We start from the raw sequence: 23836 nt of genomic DNA, 5'->3' as shown, positions 1-23836 counted from the left end.
TCTCGGTGAGGCTTCTCTTTCACTCTGAAGCAAGTGCAACTATTCTAAATGCCCTTACACTGAAAAGGCCCTCCTCCCTCTACCCACCTGTGATTCAGGGAGGTGCAGTCCTCGGCTCTTGGTGAACTCAGAGTACAGAGCTTCCACATTTCTCCTCCTCCCTCTCCTCCTCCTCATTGAATCATCTCCCCTCAGGCTCCCGTTAACTATTTGTCCTGTTACCGGATGGATGAGCCCCGCCTGCAGAATCCCAGCCATGTCGATTCCCACGGGGCCTGGCAGCGGGGCCGTGATGGGAGGTGGTGGTGGTATCTTATGACTGCTGCCCGCACCAGCATTGAGGTGGCTGATTCCTGGTGCAACCACAGCTTCATTTGCCCCAATGCTACTCGTGGTGCTTATTTCTCCTGAAGACTTGGTCAGATCTATGGCTGCTTCTTGCCAGCCATTTATCAACATGGCTCCCGTACGGTGAGAGGGCGGGGCAACCACGGGTGCTTTATCACTACTGGAGCTTGTGGTAACAGCAGTGTGGCATGACGATGCAGATTTTCCAGCTAAAACCTTGGCAGCTGCCGCAGCAGCGGCTTCATAGTCGAAAGACCTCCGACCTCCTGCTCGTTTGAGCTCAGGGAGGAAGGGAGGAGCCACAAGCCTCTCCTGTAACAGAGGCAAGGAGGTAAGGCGCCAAGCTCCGCGCCCGCATGCGCCGCCCCGCGGCATGTACTGTCAGGGTGGACAGGGTGGGTGAGGGGTAGACAAGAATGGGAGAGAGATGATGGCTTTATTAAACATACATATGGACTGAGACACAACACAGTGGCGGCTGTCAACTAGACCTGGGTAAAATTGTTAGATATTTAAAACGTTTGTTTTTTTGTTTTTTTTTCCCCTGAGAGTGAGTGTGTCATCTTTGGATGCTGCTTCAGGCACCTGACAAGTTGACTTGTTTACATCTGAAAGTATGAGACACGGAACAAACAGCTCATAATCCATCTGTTCGCTGGCCTATGGTGTCAAACATTTTGTAAACAATCCTCTTGGTTTAAAAACGCTGAAGGCTAAGCAGCCAGAATATAAACTCAGAGCAGAGACACAAATCTGGTCATTATTCTCACTCTTGCATATATGAAATATGTCTTTATAGATATATGACAACTTGCCCAAGTCTAATCTCCACATTTATATTATCAACAGTACACATTACTGAGACAGGAAACTTCACAATAAGCAACAAAGCAATGGTGTGGACTAGAGGTGCCCAGTGCTAATAGTTTTATTTATAACTATTGCAGTTATATTTTATTTAGAACATAACAATGAACAGTTAAGGAGGCACATATAAACAAACTATAAAATCTTTAGCAGAAAATGAAAAACTCGGTCAGACTCATGATGCATTTTGCAAAGACCTGGTTAGTCAGTCGATTATAGACAGTCTAAAGTCAGCCTTGTTAGCACTTTAAGCAAACTGGGCACAACTTGTATGAACCATGGCATGGGAGAGATAAATGCTGACAGATGACAGATACACTGATATGTGCAACAAAGGGAGTTAATTTATTCATTCACTCTTCGGGTCTCACCTTAGGTAGTCTTGTGAGAGGGGGAGGAATGGAAAATCCCAGTGCAGGATTCGCCTGCTGCACCCTGGCCTGGGTTGGGACAGAGCCTGAGGCTGTGGTGGAGAGAAAACCTGCTCGATGTTGGTGGTGCTGGGCTAAACTGTTGGCCAAGCAGGAATTGGCAGCCAGGGCAGCTGGTGAGTCATACTGCTCGCTCGATGAAGGCCACTTCCCCTTAAGGATGGCGTGGCAGATGCTGTCCAGGCGGTTGATGATTACTCTATCCTACAGGGGCCATAAAAATAGGGGAAAAATTAATTAATAAACATGAATAACTTAATATACAAGAAGTGTACCAAGTGCCACAAAAATTAGCTAAAAATGTAAAACTCATTTTCGCTTTTCAGACTTTCTAAGCAGCGTCAGCACTGTCCTCTAAATGAAAGCAGTGAAATTGCCGGTGAGAACTCAAAACAGGGTATTTTGGCTTCTAATCGGCAAAAACGAAAATTTATTCCTGCTTAAGAGGAAGAATGGAATTTATAAAAATAATTATTCTAACTTTACTGTTAAAAATGTTTTAACCATGGGAGAATCAACGTCTACTGTTAAATATTTTGTAAACACATCACTGAGAATGTTACAGAAATAGTTAAACATATATTTTACCTTTGGCCACTCAGAAAATGAGTACAGTGCTTTTTCCTGTAACAGCTGAGCGATGGTTGGCTCTCTGGTTTCATGAAGGCTGTCAGGAATCTCACATACTGAAATAGGAGCTGCAAACCTGGGGCTAGCAGAAAACCCTTCGACCACAGGCACTGTGCAAAATGGAAATGGGTTTAAGTACAAATAAATGAATTGAAGTGTGAAAGGTGAATTAACTTCATGAAAGTCTCAGCATCCTCACCGGGTGTACTGGGTCTCTCCTCCTTTACTTGGCCTTTCAACTCTGCACTTTCTGAGGTTTCTACTAGCCCATCATTCTGCTCAAGCTTCGGGGTCAGGACTGTACTATCTGCCTCCAACATTTCATGTTTTGTCTCAGTTTTGACCTCAGATAATGCTGTAAACCCAAGAACCTCTGGCTTGGCCTCAGGTTTTATCTCAGAACTTTCTGGGTAGCTTGTGAACCCCAGACCCTCAGCCTTGGCTTCAGGCTTGATGGCAGCTGTCTCAGGAAAAGCTGCTAACCTCAGATCTTCAGGCTTTGCCTCAGTCTTAAGCTTAGGACTCTCTGGATAAGCACTAAACCCCAGAGCTAATGGTTTGACCTCTGATTTGACTTCGCTGCCACCTGCATAGGCTACAAACTGCAAAAATTCAGGTTTAGTGTCTAAGTGCTCAGGCTTCATGGGAAAGCTCAGATCTTCAGGTTTAGTCTCCAGTGTTTCAGGTTTAATCGGATATTCTAACTGCTCTGCTTTGGTCACCAATCCTTCTGACTTTACGGGGTAGGAAAAGAAACTGGTGTGTTTGACTTCAGAGCTATCAGGACAAACATCCTCAATAGTCTCTGTCTTGGTATCTTCAATCTTGACTGGTAGCACCAATTGCTCTGGTTTCTCCTCACCATCGCCATCGGGTAAATGCGAAAATTTAAGGTCAGATGGCTTTGTGTCGATGTTGTTCACAGCCAGAGTTGAGCCCATTTTGATTTCATTTTGATCGAGCAGGTTATCTTTGCTGTCCTGATCAAGGCAGAATTTCAGTGCGTTATTCTTATAGTCTCTGCTGCCATCGGGCAAGTTCAGGTCTTCATCTGAACCCTTGCAGTGTGCCATGGAGGCTTCATTTTTGGCTTCCTCTTTGCTGTTGCTCTCTCTGGTGGTTTCAGTAGAGTTTGATGGTTGTGTAGGGGATGACACAGAAACAGAAGGACAGGAGAGCTGTCCAAATTGCGAGTAAATGCTACCCAACTCCATCTCATTGGTTTTGGCATCTAGTTGTTTCAAACGCTTTTCTTCCTCCTCATCACAGGGTCGTACAACCGGAACATCAAACGGAGAAACATTATCCTCTTGCCCTTCGGAAATCTCATCTACCTGATCTGCTAGATCTGTGTGACCCATCAAACTGCCCTGTCTAGACTTTTTTGGAATTCCTTTCATTTGCACAAACTCTTCAGTCGTGTTGCACATCAATGCTTCAGTGTCAAGAGAATTTTCAATAGACCGTTCCTCCACCGTTTGGTACAAAATCAACCCCTCCACCTCCTCCGTAGGCTCTTCAATAGATAGGCTACCCTCCTGTTCGAGCTTTCCAAGATAAGAGTGCACGTCTTGGGGTGAGTCCTTTTTATGCTCTGCTTGGTCAAAGCGCCCCTCGAGGTCTTGAGACATTTGGATAAAGACTTCCTTCCTCTCGCCCTGTTCTCCAAGGGCCGATTCTGATTCTATCCCTTCTAACTCTGGCACTTCCATGGGTGGATTCAAAACTCCCAAACGCTGGTCTGCACCTGCAAGCAAAAAACATTGAGATGTAATGTAGGGGACATAGCAGTGGTCGGTGTTATCTCTTCATTTTCTTAATCCTCAGACTGGGACGTAAAATATTAGACATGGTTTAAAGTTATTAAGAGGCTTTGCCACAGTGTATACGGCCTAAAGAAACTTAAAACATCAAAACATTTCATTAGCAACTGATATAATTTATGATATATTAACATATATCACAATATTATAAAACCAATGGGATGAAGTAATATGGGACAGCAACTTGTACATCTTTACAAACTGAATATTTGTGATCATTCCTGTAAAAAAAAAAAGTAGGTTAAATACTAGGCTCAATATTTTCCCTTTGACATACCTTGGTTTGGATTACATTCCTCTCCTTCCAGATGTTTGCCTCTTTGTTTTTCCGCATTCTGTTCCAAGGTGTGCCTTGACAAGTCTTCAACTTCTTCCTCCTCCTTGTCATCAAACTCAAAGCCGGTACTTTCCTCCCGATCGTCTCCATCCTCCACAGGATTAGTCAAGCTCTCAGAGACATCAGAGTGCCCCAGTCCATCCTGTGGCTCGTGGGCAGTGATGTCAGACAGAGAAAGTGGAGGAGGGGGTACGTACGGCAGAGGAGGACTTGCTGACAGGTCTGTTTGATCTGCACTCGGTTCTTCATTCACACCAATGTCCTGGACACAAAATAAAAGTGTTAGATTTATTGAAGCCTAAATGGCATGCTCATTTTAGCAATAATATAATACTGCTGATTATTAACTTTAGTTTACTTGTATAATGATGGTGTGATCAAGTCACAGCTTTCCACCATTTAAATTGATTAAAAAAAACAAAAACAAAAAAAAACACATAGGAAGCTATTCATCGCTGCAATCCAAAAAATACTGGTGACACCAGTGCTACCCCTCAAGCTCGTAGTAGACAACCTATGGTATCAATTTTAAAATTCTACATCACCTTGTTTTCAAGTTATCTCATTCACGAGATTTTCAGAAAACTTGACCTCTGACCTTGAGGTCGAGGTCACTGAGATTCAAATTCATCCCAGATTTTTAGTCAAAACATCTGTGGTATCAAGTTGAAACTCCTATGTCGCCTTGCTCTAAGTTATTACATTCACAAACTCGCGCGTCCATGCCGCCTGCAGGGTGACAACAATATGCCATCAGCCTTTTACGGCTGAGGGGTAAAAAAGGAAAGATATAAATCACACAATGTGAACATAATTTATACTGAACACCACTGTGGTCATTTTATTTGAGATTTCATATAAATTTCCATTCATGTCATAAAAAATAACATGCTATTTTTTTAACTTTGATGTTAAACTGCAGTTAAAATGGCCATCTTTGAGAAGTCTTTCAGAATTTTCTCTCAATTATTACAATTTGAAAAGATGCCATTTTAGAAAATAATTTAGCAAATACTTGATAACTGCAGCTCTTAGTGTTTGGCAAATGTGTTTTACAGATCTTAAAATGTAAAATGTGCAAAATCCAATGAATAGTTTCACTTGGAGCAATATGACCCTGACAAACATCAAAGATCAGCACTCATTTGAGCTTTATTGAAACACAACCTGTTCATTGAATATACTAACTGAAAGAAGAGGCAAAATGTCAGCATTTAACAATGCAGCTGAGCACTTTTGTGTTTTCAATATTCCCTACAACAGATTTTCCCCTTTACTTTTTCCTCTTTTGTTAGAGCAATTTTGCCATGTTTATCTACCGTCTGCCCCACTGGACACATTGCATTACATTATTTGAGCATTAAGCCGATAATATGAAAAGGGTTTCAGATTATTGTTATCTTGGGGGCTGTGTTTACAAAGACAATTTTTAAGATGATTTTAAAATTCATTTTATATTTATTTATATAAGATTGCGCTGTTATCCAGAGGGCACAGGCTGGTGAAACCAACCTTAAAGAGCATGTAACTTGAGGACAGTGGCTCAACAGAATCGCCTGCTGATGGATGGGAAGGAGGGGATGAGGGCGGAAGGCCCAAACACTCCTCCAGAGTTCCACCTTCCTCCCCTCCTCTGTCTCCCCCCTGTGCCTCCTCATCCTCCTCCTCCAGGAAGCCAGTCTCTAAGGTAGAAGGACCCAGGATTGGATCAGATTCATTGAACATATGGTGAGCAGGACTAGTGTGGTCCGTACTGTCCCAGTGAGCCTGCAATACAGAAGTGTAGGAAGTCAAAGCACAGAAATAAGAAAACCTATGTGAATAACTTGAACCGTTAAATTTCTAATGGTTAGTTGATGACCTAAAACATTTATTTTTATTAACTGAGTAGGTGTCATAATATCAGATATTTGCTATATCAGACAATAAAAATGCTTAAAACATATAAAATATTAATTTCCTATAAATTAAATTTTTTGCTTAGGGCAGAAACAAAGCATCTCATGCAGTCTATACAACTGACATTTCAATCACAGACATAGTTTCTTATAGTCTTATTTAAATATCAGAGTAGTTATCTCGAATAACACTGCATACCTGTAACTGATCCAGCTCCACTGATGGTGCCATCAGCCCAGTTTCCTCAGACGAGCCCTGCTCACCAACGAGCACATCACTCCTTAGTTTTGAATCCAGGTCTGTCCCACCCACGCCGTATGAGTTGAGCATGCTTTGACCACCTGCAGCTGAGTTAAAGGGGAAACCGTTGAGGGCATCTTTGGAAACCTTTCCTCCATGTAAAGAATCTGCAGACATGGTGTCATGCTGTAGCGAGCCCAGCTCCAGAGTTTCATCCAAAGGTGGACAGTCAAGGAAATCTCCTCGAGGTCCAGGAACTATTCCCAGACTTGGTGAGGCTGAATCATGAGCATCCAATGGTGGAGGGTGAAGGTGAGGGTGAGAAGAAGAAGAAGAGGAAGAGGAAGGAGAGGGAGCAGATGGAGGTATAGGGTGTTGCGAGTGATGATGGTGGTGGTGGTGATGAGAGGATTGGTGGGGATATTCAGGAGGCTGAGGAGAGTGGCGACTGAGTCCCGAATCGTACAGACAGCAGTGAGGATGAGGAAGCTGGGGATGAGATGAGGAGGAGGATGAGGATGAGATGCCAGGATGAGTCGCCAAACCAGTGTGATGAGGGTGATGGTGGCTTTGAGGATGAAGGTGAGCAGGGTGTCCCCTGACGTAGTTCCTGTGCGCCTCCAGGAAGCTCAGCTGAGGGTCGTTGAGGATGTAGAAGTCGGTGCGGCTCAAACCATGGCGCGCTGCCCCAATAAGGAGGTCGCGGTCGTGTTTGCCAGACTCCCACCATACAGGGAGGTAGAGCGAGGGCCGGCACAGCTGAAGACGGGCTGAGAGTAACGGATGCCGGAGAACCTGAGAGAGGGATGTAGTTCAGAGACCAAGCTACTTTCTTAACCAAATGAATAATGGCTACATTTTATCCATTTTTATATTCACATAGTCAGAGAGATGGTCAGGTTTAGTAGACAGAAGTGTCTTTCTTTTGTTTTATGTTTTCTTTTATGCTTTTTGGATAAATATGTTTTGAACCTTGGCACTAGACACAACTAGCAAGTTAGCTGTGGGCATTACCTCAGCCCTGGTTTTTACCCTAAAGCTGTGTAATCTGAGGCATAATAAACAGTCTGGCTTATAAACAGTTCACACTTTTGACCATGTAGAAAATGTCTAAATGTCTATTTGGAGGTTCGATGTGACGACATTTGTAGGGAGTGCCTTTTTTTAATGACTTGTATACAGGTTCACCGATGACTAACTTTTTATCTTTAGCCTTTTTTTGATGACACTGAAAAGAAGGGAGCTAAACAGGGACAAATGAGGTTAATTTGAACTCCTCTAAACCATCAACACAAACTCAGAACAGTACAAGCAATTGCTGCGTTCAAGATAAACTTTGAAGTCAATGTCTAACAGAGTTCCATCGATGAAAAGTACGCTATTTGTTATTAAGCTTTGTTTCTTCAAAGAGCCCACCTGCTCTCTGATCTTGCGCAGCAGCTCGATGCGGTATAGCGTCCTAGCTGCTCTTTCTTCTGTCAGAGGCTCCACAATCACAGCGGGATCCACCAGTCCTGGGAGACGCAAGAGAAAGGGAGGGGAAGCAGAGAAAGAATAAAAGGATGAGAAACAGAAACAGTGACAGTCAATGTTGGCATAGAGACAGTGGAGAAGGCAGGAGAAATGCAGAGACCAAAGTAAAGGGATGGAGAGTATTCGTGTGTTCAAGAGTCACTCCTGTCTTTAAATGATTTTGTAATTTATCCTGCGCATATACAGGAGAGTAAGTTATGTGTTAATTATATGTTAACATGCAATTTGTAGTTAACTGAGATATAAAAACTACATCTATGGAGGCTATTTTACCAGCAGGGGTCAGTAATGTTCCCAATGACGAGGTCCTCAAAAATGATCTGCAGGTTGACACTCTTATGACAAAGTGTAAATGATGTATTGTTTAACTGTAGGCTTAACAAGTGTGGCTGAAAACCAAAAACCTGCAGTGCTCAGCTTCTTGTTCCAGAAAACATTAACCTGAACATGAAGCTGAGCAATTAATACAAATTAGCAAGGGTTACCCTGTTGATAAACTAAGTCCATCACAGATGTCAGAAACAACCCCAACCGGCATTTATCATAAACAGTACCTTCTTCCTTCCTGGGTGGAAGCTTGCATGCTGTCCTGCACATGTTCACAAAGGAATTGAAGTATCTTTCCAGACTCTCATCAGTCTTCCTCTCCAGTCTGGCAAGAGCTCTGAACTGGGACCAGTCAAATGCCTTCCTCTCCGGGTCATACACCACTCCAAATGATGATACTGTGCGGTAAAAATCTGCTTGTTCTCGACGAGTCCACCTAAAGCAGAAGAAAAATACAAAATGACTGAATAAATACATATACTGAGAAACTGCATATAAATGCACGTGAAAGCAGATGTGTTCATGTCTGAATGAAGATGCCGAGCAGCAGAGCCACAAAGGTAAGATTAAAGTATACGACAAAAGCTTGGTATCTCTGTCTTATGTCAAACATTTCTACCTTCTCTGCCACTCCAGAAACAGAGGGTCAGGTTCTGTAGCGACCACAGAACACCTTCTCAAATCTTCACCCAGCTGCCAAGCCAGTGGCCCACCAGCGTGATGACTATGAGCAGCTCCGGCTCCTCCGATTCCCATGCCAACGAGGCCATCGTGAAGCATAAAGTCATGCCTGAGCAGTGGCTCACGTCGCAGTGTGAAGCGCTGGTAGGCAGTGATGAGGCGACGTAATCTGGCCGTCAAGGCGGGGCCTGTGGGCCAAAGGGGCCGGGCTTGGACGACATGGAGAGCTGCCACCCCGGTCCCGGTTCCTGTTGTCGTTGTGGTGACCAAAGTTCCATCTTGGGTGCACAGGTCACCTGACATCTGAGAGTCTGGAGAAAAGCCAGTCAGAGTCAGCACGTTAGATTCTTTACACACTGGATGTGTTTGAAGGTATACAAAAAAAGAACCATCTGAATAACCGCTTTTCATTCAGTACAAATGTGTGAATATGTGGATAAAGCCTGCATTATTTATGTATTCTCTTATTTTGTTCAGCTCAGAGGGAATGTGAGGTGTGATCCTATAAAAACACAGTGACCAGAGTATATTGCTGTCGATGTGTTTCTTCTCTTCTTCGTTTCTGTGTCACAGACATATGAAGAGCACGCATGAAAGCAAAAAAGCAAAAACGCCACTGCAGGCAAGATGAAGCATGCCTCTCACAGGATTGTACAGATGTGACTGTGTTTAGTTATTGAAGTATTAAAAAACTACTGTAAAAGAATGAGAAAATACATTTTCATATCTCTGATTCACAGCTTGGTTTTTGGCACCGTCATCACCTCTCAGCGCGCTTCACTCTCGTTCACTGAACCACCTCTTTCCCTTTCTTTCTCTCTATGTCTTTAAATATTAAAATGTTGTGTTTAAAAAGAGTAATCAACAACTTCTGAATATTATACCTTTAGCCACTAATACTGCTTTTGGAAGAGAATAAATAAATACCTCAATTTCATAATTGAAATTAAAACTGTAAAATGATGTTTCCATACCAACTTTAAAGGAAATATATGATCAAATATTTGATTCAAATAGAAATCAACACTGAATCTTGTTAAAAAGAGTATCACAGCTTTCCCTTAACAATCCACCTTATGTGTCACTGCAGTTATAATACTACAACAAAGATTTAAAGAAGCAAGCCTCATTACAACAATTATCCAAGTCCTTAGTAGAGCTCTAGGGAAAATGAAGACTTCAGTGGAAAAGTCAAATAGGTTTTGATGGGAAATGTCGTGTTAAACACCTCATGTCAGAACAGAGGAGTGACATGTAATCGAGTGGAGGGAAATTACTGTATTTCAAACCATTTGAAAGAACGTCAGAGTAAGAAAAGAAAAAGTACAATTTCAAAAGTTAGGTTAAAATGCCTTTAACAATCCACTAATGCCAAGAAATTATAAAGCTATTAAAATTTGAATTATGTGTATGGTTGGCCCTTGAACGCAAAGAGTAGTGGAGCTCTTTTTTTGGTCTTCATATTAGTATGTAACACTTGTAACTGTCTCACCTGGACCAGTACTGTCTGGCTTGTCTGATGTATCAGTGCTGGAGCAGGTTTCCTCTCCCTGTGAATAACACGAAACACAAAAATCAGCCACAAAAATCATCTTTTCTGTCGCCTGGCTAAAAATATATACCTTTTTATTTCTTTATTAGCTGTTACTGTTACTTTTATCGCTGTGCTGAATATTACTGAATATTATTATTTTGCATCACATTTTCTTCTGTTGTTTTAACTCCATCTTTTCTTTACCTTAATTGTATATTTTTGGGTTTATTGTGTATTTTGCCTGTATTTGTGAATATTATTATATCATGTCCTTTATCGTCTTCTGATTTAGTTTGCTTGTTTCTTTTGACCAATAATTAGTACCTGTTACAGCCCTGGCTCTATCTGACCCTGATTCCCGGTCTATGCTATTATCCACTGTTTTTCTACGACTGTGCGAACTCTTTGCTTCTGAGGGTCTCCTGAGTGTCCCTCAGAGGGTGTCCTCCTGAATGGCTGGCCTTGTGGGCTTGCGTGTCGATGACTGTGCTGGTTAATATCCAACACAGCATCTTGCCATTTAAAAAGCCTGTTAGCACAGTACTCTCACGACACCAGCAGCATCTCAATCCTGACCGAGGTCTCAGTCAGAATGGGCACAGTTCTGTCAAAAGGACTCTAGGGTGTCCCATGATTCAGTAGCTTGTAAAAAACACTTTTAGAAGCAACAATTTAAAGTTTTCTGTATGACTTTACAAGTCTCTGACATCAGTGTGGAGGAATTTCAGCACAGTTTGTAGGGATGCACTGTGGCAGGGGTGTCCAACTCCAGTCTTTGAGAGCTAGTGTCCCGCAGCTTTTAGATGCATCCCTACTCCAACACAGTTGAACCAAATGGTTGGATTACCTCTTCAGCATGCCATCAAGTTTGGCAAAGGCCCAGTAACAAGCCATTCATTTGATTCAGGTGTGTTGGAACAAGGATGCATCTAAAAGCTGAAGGACAGTAGCTCTTGAGGACTGGAGTTGGACACTCCTGCTCTATGGCATAGATTCATGTCATAGAGTGGTTTCACCACTGCATGTCTGTTGGGTTGCAGTATGTACTTTGCAGGCCACTGCAACCCCTGCATTCTCCTTCTTTTCACCCATTCCCTTCGATTTGCTGGTGTGTCTGGGATCATTGTCCTTTTGCATCACCTGGTCTCACATCATTCATATGCTCTGCTCCCCTTACCCCTAGATACGAGTGTAAGAGTAACAAGAATTCTTCTATACAATAAATCATTCTTTCAGAAGGATTCTTCACACTGGCCAATATAATTATAATTAAAATCATGATACAGTAAGAATATTTAAACTATAGAACAGTGGCAGCTGCCAGCAGTACCGCTCAGCCTCCTAACAGATGCACCCAGGGTATGAATTTGAAAATCCTGTGCTGTTTTGTTCTGAAGCGATCACATTCACAAGATTTTAGAAAACTTGACCTCTGACTTAGAAGTCGAGGTCACAAAGATTCAAATTCATCAGAGATTTTTGGTAGATGCACCTATGGTATCAATTTGAAACTTCTATGCATTTACGATCATGGGTGTCCTGGGTGCAACAACGGCAGTACCCCGTCAGCCTTTTTGGCTGAGGAGTAAAAAAATGGTAACGAATGCAAAACCACACACTGATAAACTATGAACTATTGAAATGGACTATATGATCATATCATTAAGACACATTCCCTGTGAATGCCAGGTTTCTAACTTTAGGTTTTGTTGATATAGAGATTGACAAAAACTGATCTTAAGCCACAAACTAGTTTTGGGAGTCGTGTTTTGAGATGGTCGACAGCTTTTATATTCACAGGTTAAACTTTCATTTTGGAGTTTATGTTAGTCACGCTGCACTTGCCAAATGAAACCTGACTCAGTAAGCAATAAAAACCTGGAGATGAGATTTTTGCATTTGGAAAACATTATCTGTTCTGCTGTCAAATGTATTAAAGCGTTTAAAAATGCACCATTAACTCAACCACTATTATTTTAATAGTACCTAGTAGCCATGCAAGTATTCAGCTTGCAAATGTCCAAAACGTAAAGAAATTTTTCCCTGAGGCAATTTTAATCCCCCCTCCCCCATGTTTTTTTTTAATAACACATTGGCTGAAAGTATTCAAAGAAACCTCAAGTTGTCTGTGGCATGGGGCAGAGTGAGAGAGGAAGGGAAGACAACAAAAAACATATCACTAATATAGTCTCAGGAGAGCTTTTACTTCACCTTGCTGCTCTCGTCTCTATCCTCTCCTCCATCTGGTTTGCTTTCAGGATCATCCTTCGTCTCCTCAGTTTTGGATGCGCTGACAAGACAAACAACAACATAGAGGAGAAAAGCGTTAATAACTATATCCTATTGAGCTTCTTCCTTATACGACTGGGCAACCCATAAGGACAGAATTCAGCAGGATGAATTAGAGTAAATGTGTCTAGGACAACAGATAAAAAAAACAAATCTAAATACAGGCAGCAAAACATGATGACAGAAGAAGAAAAAGCTGTTAACAAAGCAAAACAACAAACAGCCTGCCAGATTATGAGCTGTGACAATGTGATAAGATGTAAAGAAAGCATTTTGTATGACACAAGTGTGTGCATGTGTGTGCGGTGATGGGTACTGTAATAACAAAACAGCTGAACATGAATACACATCTTCTTACATTTTGTTGGTGGCAATTTATTAATGCAATGAAGAAAAACAAATGTGATTATGAAAAATAAAACAAAGCCTCACTGAGGAGTCACATCACAGGCTCCAGGCAGATCTGCTTTAGTTTCCTTATGCTGGTCTTTTTTAAATTGTTTGTTTTTTTATTTATTTACTTTTTTTACGTTCTTCACAAATTTCTCAAAAACCTAGTAAAGAGCAGAGTGGTTATTTCTAATGTCTGATATTAGTTTAAGGTACTATTGAACTGCAAAAAGATAAAAACGCAGTAATCAGCTAAATGTTTTGGTGCACAGCATATTTCAAAATTTGCTAATGAAAAAAGACAGATGGATCTCTGCAGAGATTTGATGTTTGTGGCATATGTTCATGTTTTTGAATGTGGGTTGGTATTTTCATTGTGCATTTTCACAGGGAGGAAATAAATACAGTTTTTCCCTCATGCAGATTTTGGTTGGGTAGGTGCTATGGCGACATAGTTAAGCATTTTATTCCCCCCCACCCCACCCCCCCACCATTTGTCAAACGGGCTGCTACTACTACTAACCATCACACCGGCCATCCATTCAGCTGCCTCTCCAGAGTGAGATTCAAACTGCTGTATAGCAGCAGGATACACCCTGGACAGACTGAGTCTGTTGCAGGGGTTTGCAAATGACTGTCTTCCAAATCAAATTATTTAATCATTTATTTAAAATTCTGTACCAATGCGTTTCCAATTTTGCTGCAGAAAATGAATTAATGAATTCACTGAAATGAATTCAGTACATGGGTTAATTAAGGGCACTTCTTAAAGGAAAAAAAATTAAAAGACAAAAGGGTTTATTAGCTGTGAATAAAGAACTTCTATTCATCCTGGAAGGAACTTTCCTGTAGTACCAAATGTTCTTCTATTTTTAGTAAAGACAGAAATGAGAATTCATGTTTAGATTTTACATTATTTATGATCACTTGTATAAACTGTTAATGAATTAAATAAGCATTGTTCAAGACCGCTCATGGATTTTTATTTCCTCTCACTGTATTTTTATGTTTCTGCAAAATTCCAGAAAAATCCTTCTGTGTATAATTGCTGTTTCTTTTGGAAGGCTTCCTACCAGCGTTTCAAAAACTTTGAAACATGCAAAAATATCACACCTGTGCTGTGTGTGTTGTAGATTCAACATAAAGCAAAAACTCCTCGGGCAGCAATAAAGAGACTTATTAGCACACAAAACACTTTCACACCTGTGCAGGTTCTGCACGGCCACATTTCCTGTACTACTGCTTCTGCATGCACAATTTCATCCTTGTAACATCATCTCCCTGCATTCATTTATTTTCTCCTATCCTGTTCTCAAAGCTCTGTAGGAACCCTGCAGAGTTAACATTTTGAGACTAGAAGATCTTCCTGCTACACAGTCGCTGTGCTCAGCTGGGCGCAGCTTCAGGTTGAACAGGTAACAAAGCGAACGACAACTTCAATTACCTTCAGGAAGTGGATCAAAGCTTCCTGTTCAAATGTATGCGTCTAATCTTCACAGCGCTACCATTAGCCGAGGCAGCAGCAGCACCCAGAAAATACATTTCCCACACTTTTCCCGGTCGTCTATTTCTCTGGCTCACTCCCTCTCTGACAGTTATTCCTTTGTGGCTCCTGGCAGCTTTGCTTCTTCTTGCAAGACTCGCAAGTACAGTGAAACTACCAGAAAACATTACTACTGAAGCTGATTTTAACAGTTCTTATAAACTGCTCACTTTTCAGAGTTCATGGGTACGGTGAGCCTAAAATTGAATACTTTATGATAATGTCCTCACAATAGCTGTGAGCATGTTAGTCTGTAAGCTATATTAAAAACATTATCTGGTTGTTATCACCGTAACAAGCACCTTAATTCCACCCTGTGCATTTATAATTGTATGTCTACGTGCTTTCAATCTTCACACTCAGTATGTAAAGCAGGTGTGTGAGCGGGGAGGTGACAGTGTAAACAAATACAAACAGGGAACAAGAGGAGACAGGATGTGTTGGCAACCTGCTGTGAACACTACTACCAGCAGTACAAATAAATATATAAATAAAATGCGATGACTGGAAGAAGTACAAAGAACTGCTGAAGATCTGCAGGGAAGCTAATTAATGGCCCTGTGCTAAACAAAGAGGTTACTGAGGGTCAGTTGATAGAAACTGAGGTAATATCAACAAAGAATTTGTTTTTAATATGCACAACCAAAACACGGTGTGAGCTGCCACCGTAAGTTTTTGAGGCCTTTTTGTAACGTCCTGAAAAGGGTCCCTGTGCCAAAACGATCATTGTGTTTAATCATCGTTTCACACGGCACATACCAAATCTAGTACGGCGTAGCCCTATAAACATCTCACTGTTACACACAAAGCAAAAGAAAGATAAAAATTACAACAGACAGAAGAAAATAATGTTTCAAATTTTCACTATTTAACAAAAAAAAAAGAAATTACCCGAAAAACCTTTTCAGCAATCTATGAACACAATCGCGGTGGTCTGCTGTGTTGGTGTTTGTCTGCGTGTATCTTACCTGTCAGCGATGTCAGAGGCCACCTCTCCTCCTCCTTGTTCGGAGGACAGAGCTGTCACATCAGGCATCCCCACTCTTTCCAGAAAACACAAGTCTGGATCAGCACGCATTGCATTGTACCGCTCATATCCTGTCAGAGGAAAAACACTTTTACTAGTGTGAACAAGTATTTGAGGCAGCAGGACTTTTGCACATTGTGTATGCATGGAAAAACAAACACTTAATAAATTAATAAACAATACATTATATCCCCACTTTTCAGTAATGGAGCAATAATCAGCTGTTTTTTTTCTTGAAGACAGATTCAAACTCCATTGTCATGTTTTGCTCTGCAGCCTTAGTAAGCTCAGCATAGCGTGTTACAGTGTAGCAAAAACTAACATTACAGTGAAGTCTGAGTCTGAACAGTGACCTGGTTAAGCTGCCAGAAGGGGAACATAACACTGGTGGGGCCATAGCTCTGCTTCATTTTCAAGGCCTCAATCACACAGGCTACAACCAGGCCGTGGTTGGCAGTTACCATCTAAAAAGCACCAGTCACAAGGCAAACGTATCTAATATCAACTGTTGTGAGTGGATGCTGGACATTATATCCAGTTGCTGTGAAATCAGTTACTTAAGGCCTATTCACTCAGTCCTAGAGAGCGGCCAATGTCCCCCACTGTAACCACTGGTCACTAAGGAAAAGTGTGTTTTCCGGGACAGGTTGGCATGTGCTTACTGGAGGTTGCAGACATTTCCTAGTGAGAATTTAGTCGCAAAGAGGTGCTGCACTGAAAAACCTCCTTGCTTTTAGTTGCTAACAGGTTGTCATGGTCATCAGTAGGTTGCACAGATAGTCCCAACTTGTCTCCAAAACAGTTGCAAACTACTGTTTGGAGGTAAATGAAAAGCGCAACACAAACCTCACTTTGAATCTGAATCTTCCCTGTTTCTGGTTTGCATCACACTTTTTCCAGTTTCACTATAGCTGGAAGAGTAAATGGCAAGTGTTTCCAGAAAGTTGGCTTCTTCCATGCAAACTAGGGTCAACCACAGCAATCTGCTAGTGAGCAAAGCGCGCACGGTTAGGTTTTTGGTGCAGCACCCTCTTTGCGACTGATTGCACCTGGCAACAGCGAGCAACCACTCACCAACCTGTTGGGGGATACACATTTACAGGGGATTGCAGACCAGTCTCAAGGTCTGTATGACTGACACCTAATATAAAAACAACGGGATTGTCCACTTAATTACTTCTTTCACCCAAACTAATAAATAAATCTAAAGCTATATGCACACAAGGGTTGATATGCTTACACATCCCACCCAAGAAAAGTCAATATCTGGGAAACACTGACACATATATTCCTTTCCAGTGAATGTTGGTAGGTGTCCAGTAATATTCTAAAGCAGTTTCTCGTCTTCAGCAAAACAAAAATTGTGTAAACACAGATCTGAGGGTACTACGCATTGCACACACAAATAACAGATGGCATCTATGTTTGTTCCTTAAAGACTGTTCAAATAGTTCCAAAATCTTTTTTGCTAAACAAATTCAAGTCGAGCTTGGTAAAGCCGTTTTGTAAACAATTAACAACTGAATATTTTTAAAGCACACAGCAAATAAAAAAAAAGAAAGAGATGCTGCATGGAAAAATATTGCGCCAAATGTGACATCTGTACTCACCATGTTTGTGAACCCCTATGAGGAGAGACTTGTCAGCTTCTGCATCCCACCATGACACAGGAATCTCTATGTAGTCGATGTCAGGTAGCGGCACCTCAAGTTTACTGTCAACACACACAAACAGTCCATCAGTCAGTGCTGTCAGCGTCAAGTCAGTGCACTAAAAACACAAGCCAGTCAATCATATTTCTCTCCAACGTTAACAGTAAAAGATAAAATGTGAGCTTAAAAAAGTGGGAAGACTAAAATGCTGAACAAATCAGAACATTTTAAGGTTTTAATTTCTTGCCGGATCTGGTCAGCAGTGCCGACTGATCTGACACTATGTGAATGATACGTTGTCTGCATCATACCTGGCAGGTACCCCCTCTAAAGCTTGAGTGGCAGCTTCCCCTAGAACCTCCACCTTTAGATAGTACAACATCCGCACCCTCAGTAGCACCCTGTGGAGTGAGAAAGGAGAAGCAGTGTCATAATCCATTTTGTAAACTCTGTATGTTGTAAATAAACACCACCAAACACAAAATAAAGTCCTTCATGTAAGTAGTGACAAGCAAAAAGCTCTGTTAATGCACTGACTTGTTGCAGTGTTGTTTGAGGTGTTTCTTGTAGCTCTCATCCTGCAGCACCACCTCTGGGTTACAATGGACCAGCCAGTCAGCATTCTTCACCTCAGTAACATTCAGCTGATTCTTCAGCTTCTTCCCCTTCCTACCCCGAGGAACAGGAGCTGATAAACCTGCAATGCAGACAAGGAGGAAAAGAAAGATACTCCACAGAGTTAATGCTACCAAGTGAACTTTGTATATACACCAGTAGTTAATCTGGTCTATACATACCAATACGTGGTGCAATGTTTAGGCCATAAGCTGACTTTATACTGTATATTGTAGTAGATGTGCAGAGTAAAATGCTAACCGGAGTGATTTACGAGTGCCTGATCTTGGCCTTCCTTGGTGGGTGTGATCAGATCCCAGATGAAGCTCTTTATCTTGTCATCGCCTTTGTAGTGTCTCAGGCAGTAAACCAGAAGAGCCCTACACAACAAAAAGGAAACGTGATGTGTCGGACTCTGGCTACTGCTAACAAACAGCTGATAATGATGATTCCTCTTACTGGGAATATAGAATTCCTGCAGCATGCCTTACCTACAGATCACCTCCATGTCTCTCTCTGTGAGGTGCCATTTAAACCGACCATGGTTTAGGATATCCTTCCACCGACCCCACCTAGAAAGAACAGAGAGGGCGGACAGAAATGCACACAGGAAACAAATGAGATAGTAAAGGAAAATGCAGCAGGTTTCTATAAGTGATCTGTTCTTTGAAACAGATCACTTTATTGAAAATTTACCACAACAAATCACACTGAAAACTTTAATGTTGTATTTCGGCTCATTTATGTTCACACTTCAGCTCCCAAATTAAAAAAAATATGAGATAAAGGTTAAGTCATTATTAATTATGCCACGCTGTCTAATGGCCATGAACTGCCAACTGTTAGATGTCACCTGTTAAGCATGTATATGCGTTCCTAAAACATAAAATCATTCCACCGCTAAGGGGATATTCTGCAGCAGCTTGGAAAAGGAATGGTCTCCATTTTGTTTTTCGAACTGAGTTTAAGAGTCTTGATGGTCTAAAATGGCATATGCAGTTTTCTTTAACACACTCTCCGGTCCTACCCGAATATTAGAAGATTCTTTTCAACCCGGAAACATTCGGCACGGAGGTACCGGCGGCTACGTTCACCCAGGCGACGAGTTCGACAAGGCCGCTCTTCTGAGTCGCTGTCCAGCTCTGAAAACTCCATCAGCTCATCATCCTCAAAGGAGTTGTAATGACGGGTCTGCTTCCTTACACGGGGTGTGTCAATTACCAGTGACTCCTGGATAGAAGATAAATGTAGACAGCCTGTGATCAAGAATTGTACAAGTCTTTCTAGTAACAGGATGAAGTATGTTAAAGAAGGTTCTAACAAAGTTTTATCCTCTGGTGGTGTTCAAAAAGGAAAGAAACCTGAGGAAAAAGGGAAAGGATGAAAATCACAAACATCCTCTTGTCACTGGGGGTTTCAGTTTTTAGGCGTTCGGAGCACAAACTACCATCCCCACACACACACAGTTTAAAGACATCTCCAGTTTTAGGTGTGCATTCTACTTCAGTCATTAAAACTGTAATAAAGTTTTTCTCATCTTTCTGTCATTCACACTTTCAAGTCTGATGTTTTTTGAGTATTCACACCCTTATTCCCTTTCTTTCATTCATCCCATGTTGTTTTCATTTTCTGTCAGCCTCCTTACCTTCTCTGATTTGGAGTCTATCTCTACTTCAGCGATCTTGGCCCATTTCTGCCAGAAGTTGGGGTCATCCAGAGAAATGTCTGTTCTGTTACCCGATGAGATGAAACTGGCCTGAGGAATGAGAAGCAGCAGGCGGGAAAAAGTGTTAAGACCCAAAATGATGTTTACTGGGTTTTGACACAAGCTGGCTTATGATCAAATGTTTGGTCTTAAGCTGCCAATTTCTCAGGTTTAGCACAAATATTTTGTACTAAGACATTTGATCTTCACGCCAAACTATTTAAAGTATTCCGCTTTCAGAGCTTGTGAACACCATCTAGACTATGGGACCGAATTAAAACACCATTTGAGACCCTAGAAATCCCTCCACTACGCAGCCTTTTTTAAGTTTTAGGCTTTAAGGAGTTTAATGTTGTTTAAGAATTTCCACCTTAGCGAACGTGGAGCCTTTCCCTTCAGACTGGATGGTGATTGTCTGAGTTCTCCTCTGAAGTATCTGATCAATGTCTTCCTCACAAAATTTGGAGCCCTCGTCTTCTTCATCCATTAAGGCTCCATATGCTCCTTTTTTCAACAAATCCTCCACTTCCAGCTTTGAAAGCTGCTGCACCTGTCGCAAAACAGACACAAGCTATGATTTGTGGGTTTCTCTCCCTCATACATACACAGCAGACCATCTCACACCAAAATAAATGCAGATTAAACAATCTTATACAATATAAGAATATCTCAAAACAAATCTCTTACTCCATTGAGGCTTCCTTTACGGTTGATGTCTTGAAGGACGGCTTTGTCCAGTCCCAGCTTGAGACTGGCTTTGTCAAACATTTCCCTCTCATACGAGTTTCTGGTGATCAGCCTGTAGACTTTCACCGCTTTGCTTTGGCCAATGCGGTGGCAGCGTGCCTGGGCCTATAACAGTAGGAAGCATGGAAGTGTAAAGCATTACATTTTACAGAGACTTCCTCTCAGTTAGGTTTAAAAATACTTTATGAGGGCCTAAAAAGAGTGACTATTTATACGTCATTAAAGAAAAGGTAAAGATCAAAGTAAATTTAAATCTGTAAGATTTGCATATTGTTTGCATCAGTGCGTGTGACTAATGTTTGCCAAATTCAGCAAAACTGTAACATAATTATTCTATATTTTTATACACATTAGAGGTGGTGGTTAGGAAGAAGTAGGTCTGGTGGACATCTGCCCCTGTAATGCCGACCAGGATAAGGGATAGAAAATGAAAGGATCGATATTTAGCTTAGATTACTTTCCATAATTAAGTGTAAAAATAAATGAGTTTATCAGTTAAAAGAAATAGTTTTTAGCATGAGGATTCAACCGTATATATTTAGGGGTTTCTATTTTTTTGTTTTTTTAAACCAACTGTGCATGAGCACATTAACCTGTAGTTTAATTAGAGTGACGAATTATAATCATAAGGCTTCAAATCTGTTCAACAGATCAGCAAGAAAGACAAAAATCAGGGACTTGACAAAATCAAAATCGAGACACATTAATGAAAAATCTTCATAACTGTAAAGATTTTAGGAAAGCTTGATACAAGATACAGAAACAAGCATTGCATCAGAGCCGGGAGAAGACTTATACCTTCAGAGTCAAGTAACACTGCATGCTCACTTCATTATTCAAGTCATCCTTTCAAGCGTGCATTTTGTCAACCACTGCAGTCCCACTATTCATCACAAATGTCACTACATATTACATGAATGAGACAAGCAGCAAGTTAGCACAGTCAAACGAGAGCATGATTAAGATAGAAGAACTCTATCTTTTTTATGATGCTCTGACAACACAAATTCATTTGTACATCAGTAGGCATTCTGGTCTCATCAGTTACATACAGCAAGTGAAAATTTGTGAGGGCTTTTTTGGATGCTTTACACAGCTCTGTGCCCACCTGCAGGTCATTCTGAGGGTTCCAGTCTGAGTCAAAGATGATGCAGGTGTCAGCAGCTGTCAGGTTGATTCCCAGCCCTCCAGCTCTGGTGCAGAGAAGGAACACGAAGCGGTCTGAATCTGGCTTACAGAAGCGGTCGATGGCTGCCTGCCGCAGGTTCCCACGCACACGACCATCAATGCGTTCATAGGTATAGCTGGAGATAACACATCAACATAGATCTGAGGGTAAATCGACTTTTCCCCTTTCTCCTTTTTGAAATATGTTGCATAAAATGTTTTTCTTTTCAGATATTCTTCTCTCTTTCCCAAATTACCTGACTGACATTTCCTTTACTCAGAATATTACCTTGCTCTTTTCTAGCCTACTGTACTTTCCCCTTACCGTCTCTGTATGAGGTAGTCCTCCAGGATATCCAGACAGCGGACCATCTGGGAGAAGACTAGGACTTTATGTCCTCCAGCTAGCAGTTTTGGTAGCAGCTTGTCGATCAGCACCAGTTTACCGGCTGCCTGGATCATGGCCTGCAGCTGGAAGTCTGGTGCTTCTGGACTGTGGCTCTTCTTGAAACTTTCCAGAATCTTCTCTTCAGCTCCTAGAAAAACAAAAGAAGGCGAAGGTAAAGCAAGTCAAGGCAAACCAAGGTAAATTTATTTTATTTAAGCATCCTATGCATGTCAGGAAAAACACCCAGGACCTGGGTGCATGGCACTTTAACACAGCTACCTCTCGCACTCATGGTTTCTTTCTAAACTGTTTTGACTCGCTGTTAGCTGACAACATGGTACTGTAAATATATTGTGCTAATACATTAATAAGTAATAAATTCAATAAATAATTCTGTTATCAAAGATGTGTACATAAAACAAAGGAGGTAGATTCATGCACACAAGGTCAATGAGTGTGGGAGTGGAGAGTGAGGGAGTGGGTGAAGAACTGTTTGACTATGAATAATGAATAACAATCTGTGAGTGCTTGCATGTTTGCTCTCACCTGTGATTAGGTAAGGGTGGTTGCAGCACTTGCGAAGCTCCATCATGGTGTTAATGAGGTTGGGCATGTTGTGCTGGTTTGCTCCTTTGGACAGGAAGGAGAAGTTCTTCTCCAAGATGGCTCGGTAGTATTTCTTTTGAATGTTAGTCAGCTCAACCTGAAAAGAAGATGGGGAAAAAAAAAAAGCATCCAGAATATTTAAAATTGTGTTTCTTTTTTTTAAGCAGCTGTTAAGTAATTACACCAGCAGATACAGTGTGCTGTGTGTCAGTGTTATGGAGAAGAAATCTTCAAGGGGACCTAGTGATGCTTTCTCTTATTTTCCTCATTGTCATACATCCTGTTGTAACAGTAGAGACAATAGAGACATGCAAACAGGTCATTTCCCCAAATTCCTACGGATACAGCCACTCAAAATTGCCGCTTTCAGCCAGAGGTCAGCTGGCAGTCTGTTGGGAATCCCCCCCCTCCTTTTCTTGGGGCGTATCTACTTTCCACTATAAACACGCCCCTTTTACTTAATTGCAGAGTGTCAAGAATAGTTATCTATAGATGATTTTCTCAGTAGTACTGTAGGGTCTTTCCCTTAAAATATAGCTTTCGTTGTAAACTTCTTCACCCATTAAAATATAAAAACTGGAACTTAAGTTTATGACGGCATTTCAAAGTTGTTCTGTGGACATTGGCAGCTTTTTAAATCATTTTCAGTTCTGTCCACGTACCTCAGAGTGTTTTTTCCAAGCGCTTTTTTAACCTTGAAACCATACAAATTAAAGTGTATTAGACCAGTGTTACTTTGATTGATACGCGTGTGTGTTACTTATCAGTTGTTTGGGCTGGGATGATGTCACTGGAAATGTGGGACAGGACTGAGCAAACAGAAGCAACCTCATGGTGCCTTCTTGAAAACAGGATATTAAAAGACTACCAAATACATGCAGGCTATACTACTATGTGAATTCCATACATTTAAATGTTTTCCTACTTGATATTCAGTTTTTGTTGCTTGCTTCAAGGAGACGATTCCATGCGCTCCGGTACCCAAAGATAAAAAGAGTGATATTCTGATGTCGTTGTTTTCACGAACGTGGACCTGCACTGAAAACTGTTTTCTCTG

General features: G+C 41.4%; 1 protein-coding gene across 7 annotated transcripts in view; it reads right to left on the bottom strand.

Moving 5' to 3' along the window:
- Positions 1–23836, bottom strand: part of chd6 (chromodomain helicase DNA binding protein 6) — a 93240-nt gene that overhangs the window by 7965 nt on the left and 61439 nt on the right. For 5 of the 7 annotated variants that reach the window (XM_005469710.4, XM_025907159.1, XM_025907160.1 and 2 more), the window contains 25 exons: positions 22720–22876; positions 22111–22321; positions 21727–21922; positions 20559–20723; positions 20242–20421; positions 19812–19922; positions 19194–19396; positions 18658–18738; positions 18428–18546; positions 18089–18248; positions 17863–17952; positions 17510–17613; positions 15841–15970; positions 12862–12940; positions 10609–10666; positions 9055–9427; positions 8663–8871; positions 7992–8089; positions 6534–7370; positions 5949–6203; positions 4377–4698; positions 2476–4023; positions 2235–2386; positions 1587–1850; positions 88–726 (listed from right to left, as the gene is read on the bottom strand). In XM_005469710.4, coding sequence (XP_005469767.1) covers positions 88–726; positions 1587–1850; positions 2235–2386; positions 2476–4023; positions 4377–4698; positions 5949–6203; positions 6534–7370; positions 7992–8089; positions 8663–8871; positions 9055–9427; positions 10609–10666; positions 12862–12940; positions 15841–15970; positions 17510–17613; positions 17863–17952; positions 18089–18248; positions 18428–18546; positions 18658–18738; positions 19194–19396; positions 19812–19922; positions 20242–20421; positions 20559–20723; positions 21727–21922; positions 22111–22321; positions 22720–22876 — 6741 coding nt within the window. The remainder of the gene's footprint in view (positions 1–87; positions 727–1586; positions 1851–2234; positions 2387–2475; positions 4024–4376; positions 4699–5948; positions 6204–6533; positions 7371–7991; positions 8090–8662; positions 8872–9054; positions 9428–10608; positions 10667–12861; positions 12941–15840; positions 15971–17509; positions 17614–17862; positions 17953–18088; positions 18249–18427; positions 18547–18657; positions 18739–19193; positions 19397–19811; positions 19923–20241; positions 20422–20558; positions 20724–21726; positions 21923–22110; positions 22322–22719; positions 22877–23836) is intronic. The other 2 variants (XM_025907161.1, XM_025907162.1) reach the window with 2 other exon arrangements.

Source organism: Oreochromis niloticus, linkage group LG5 (genome assembly GCF_001858045.2).
Source record: "Oreochromis niloticus isolate F11D_XX linkage group LG5, O_niloticus_UMD_NMBU, whole genome shotgun sequence".
In the NCBI taxonomy this organism is placed as follows: Eukaryota; Metazoa; Chordata; class Actinopteri; order Cichliformes; family Cichlidae; genus Oreochromis; species Oreochromis niloticus.
Note: the sequence above shows the minus strand (reverse complement) of the source record. Positions and strands in the feature narration are given on the sequence as shown.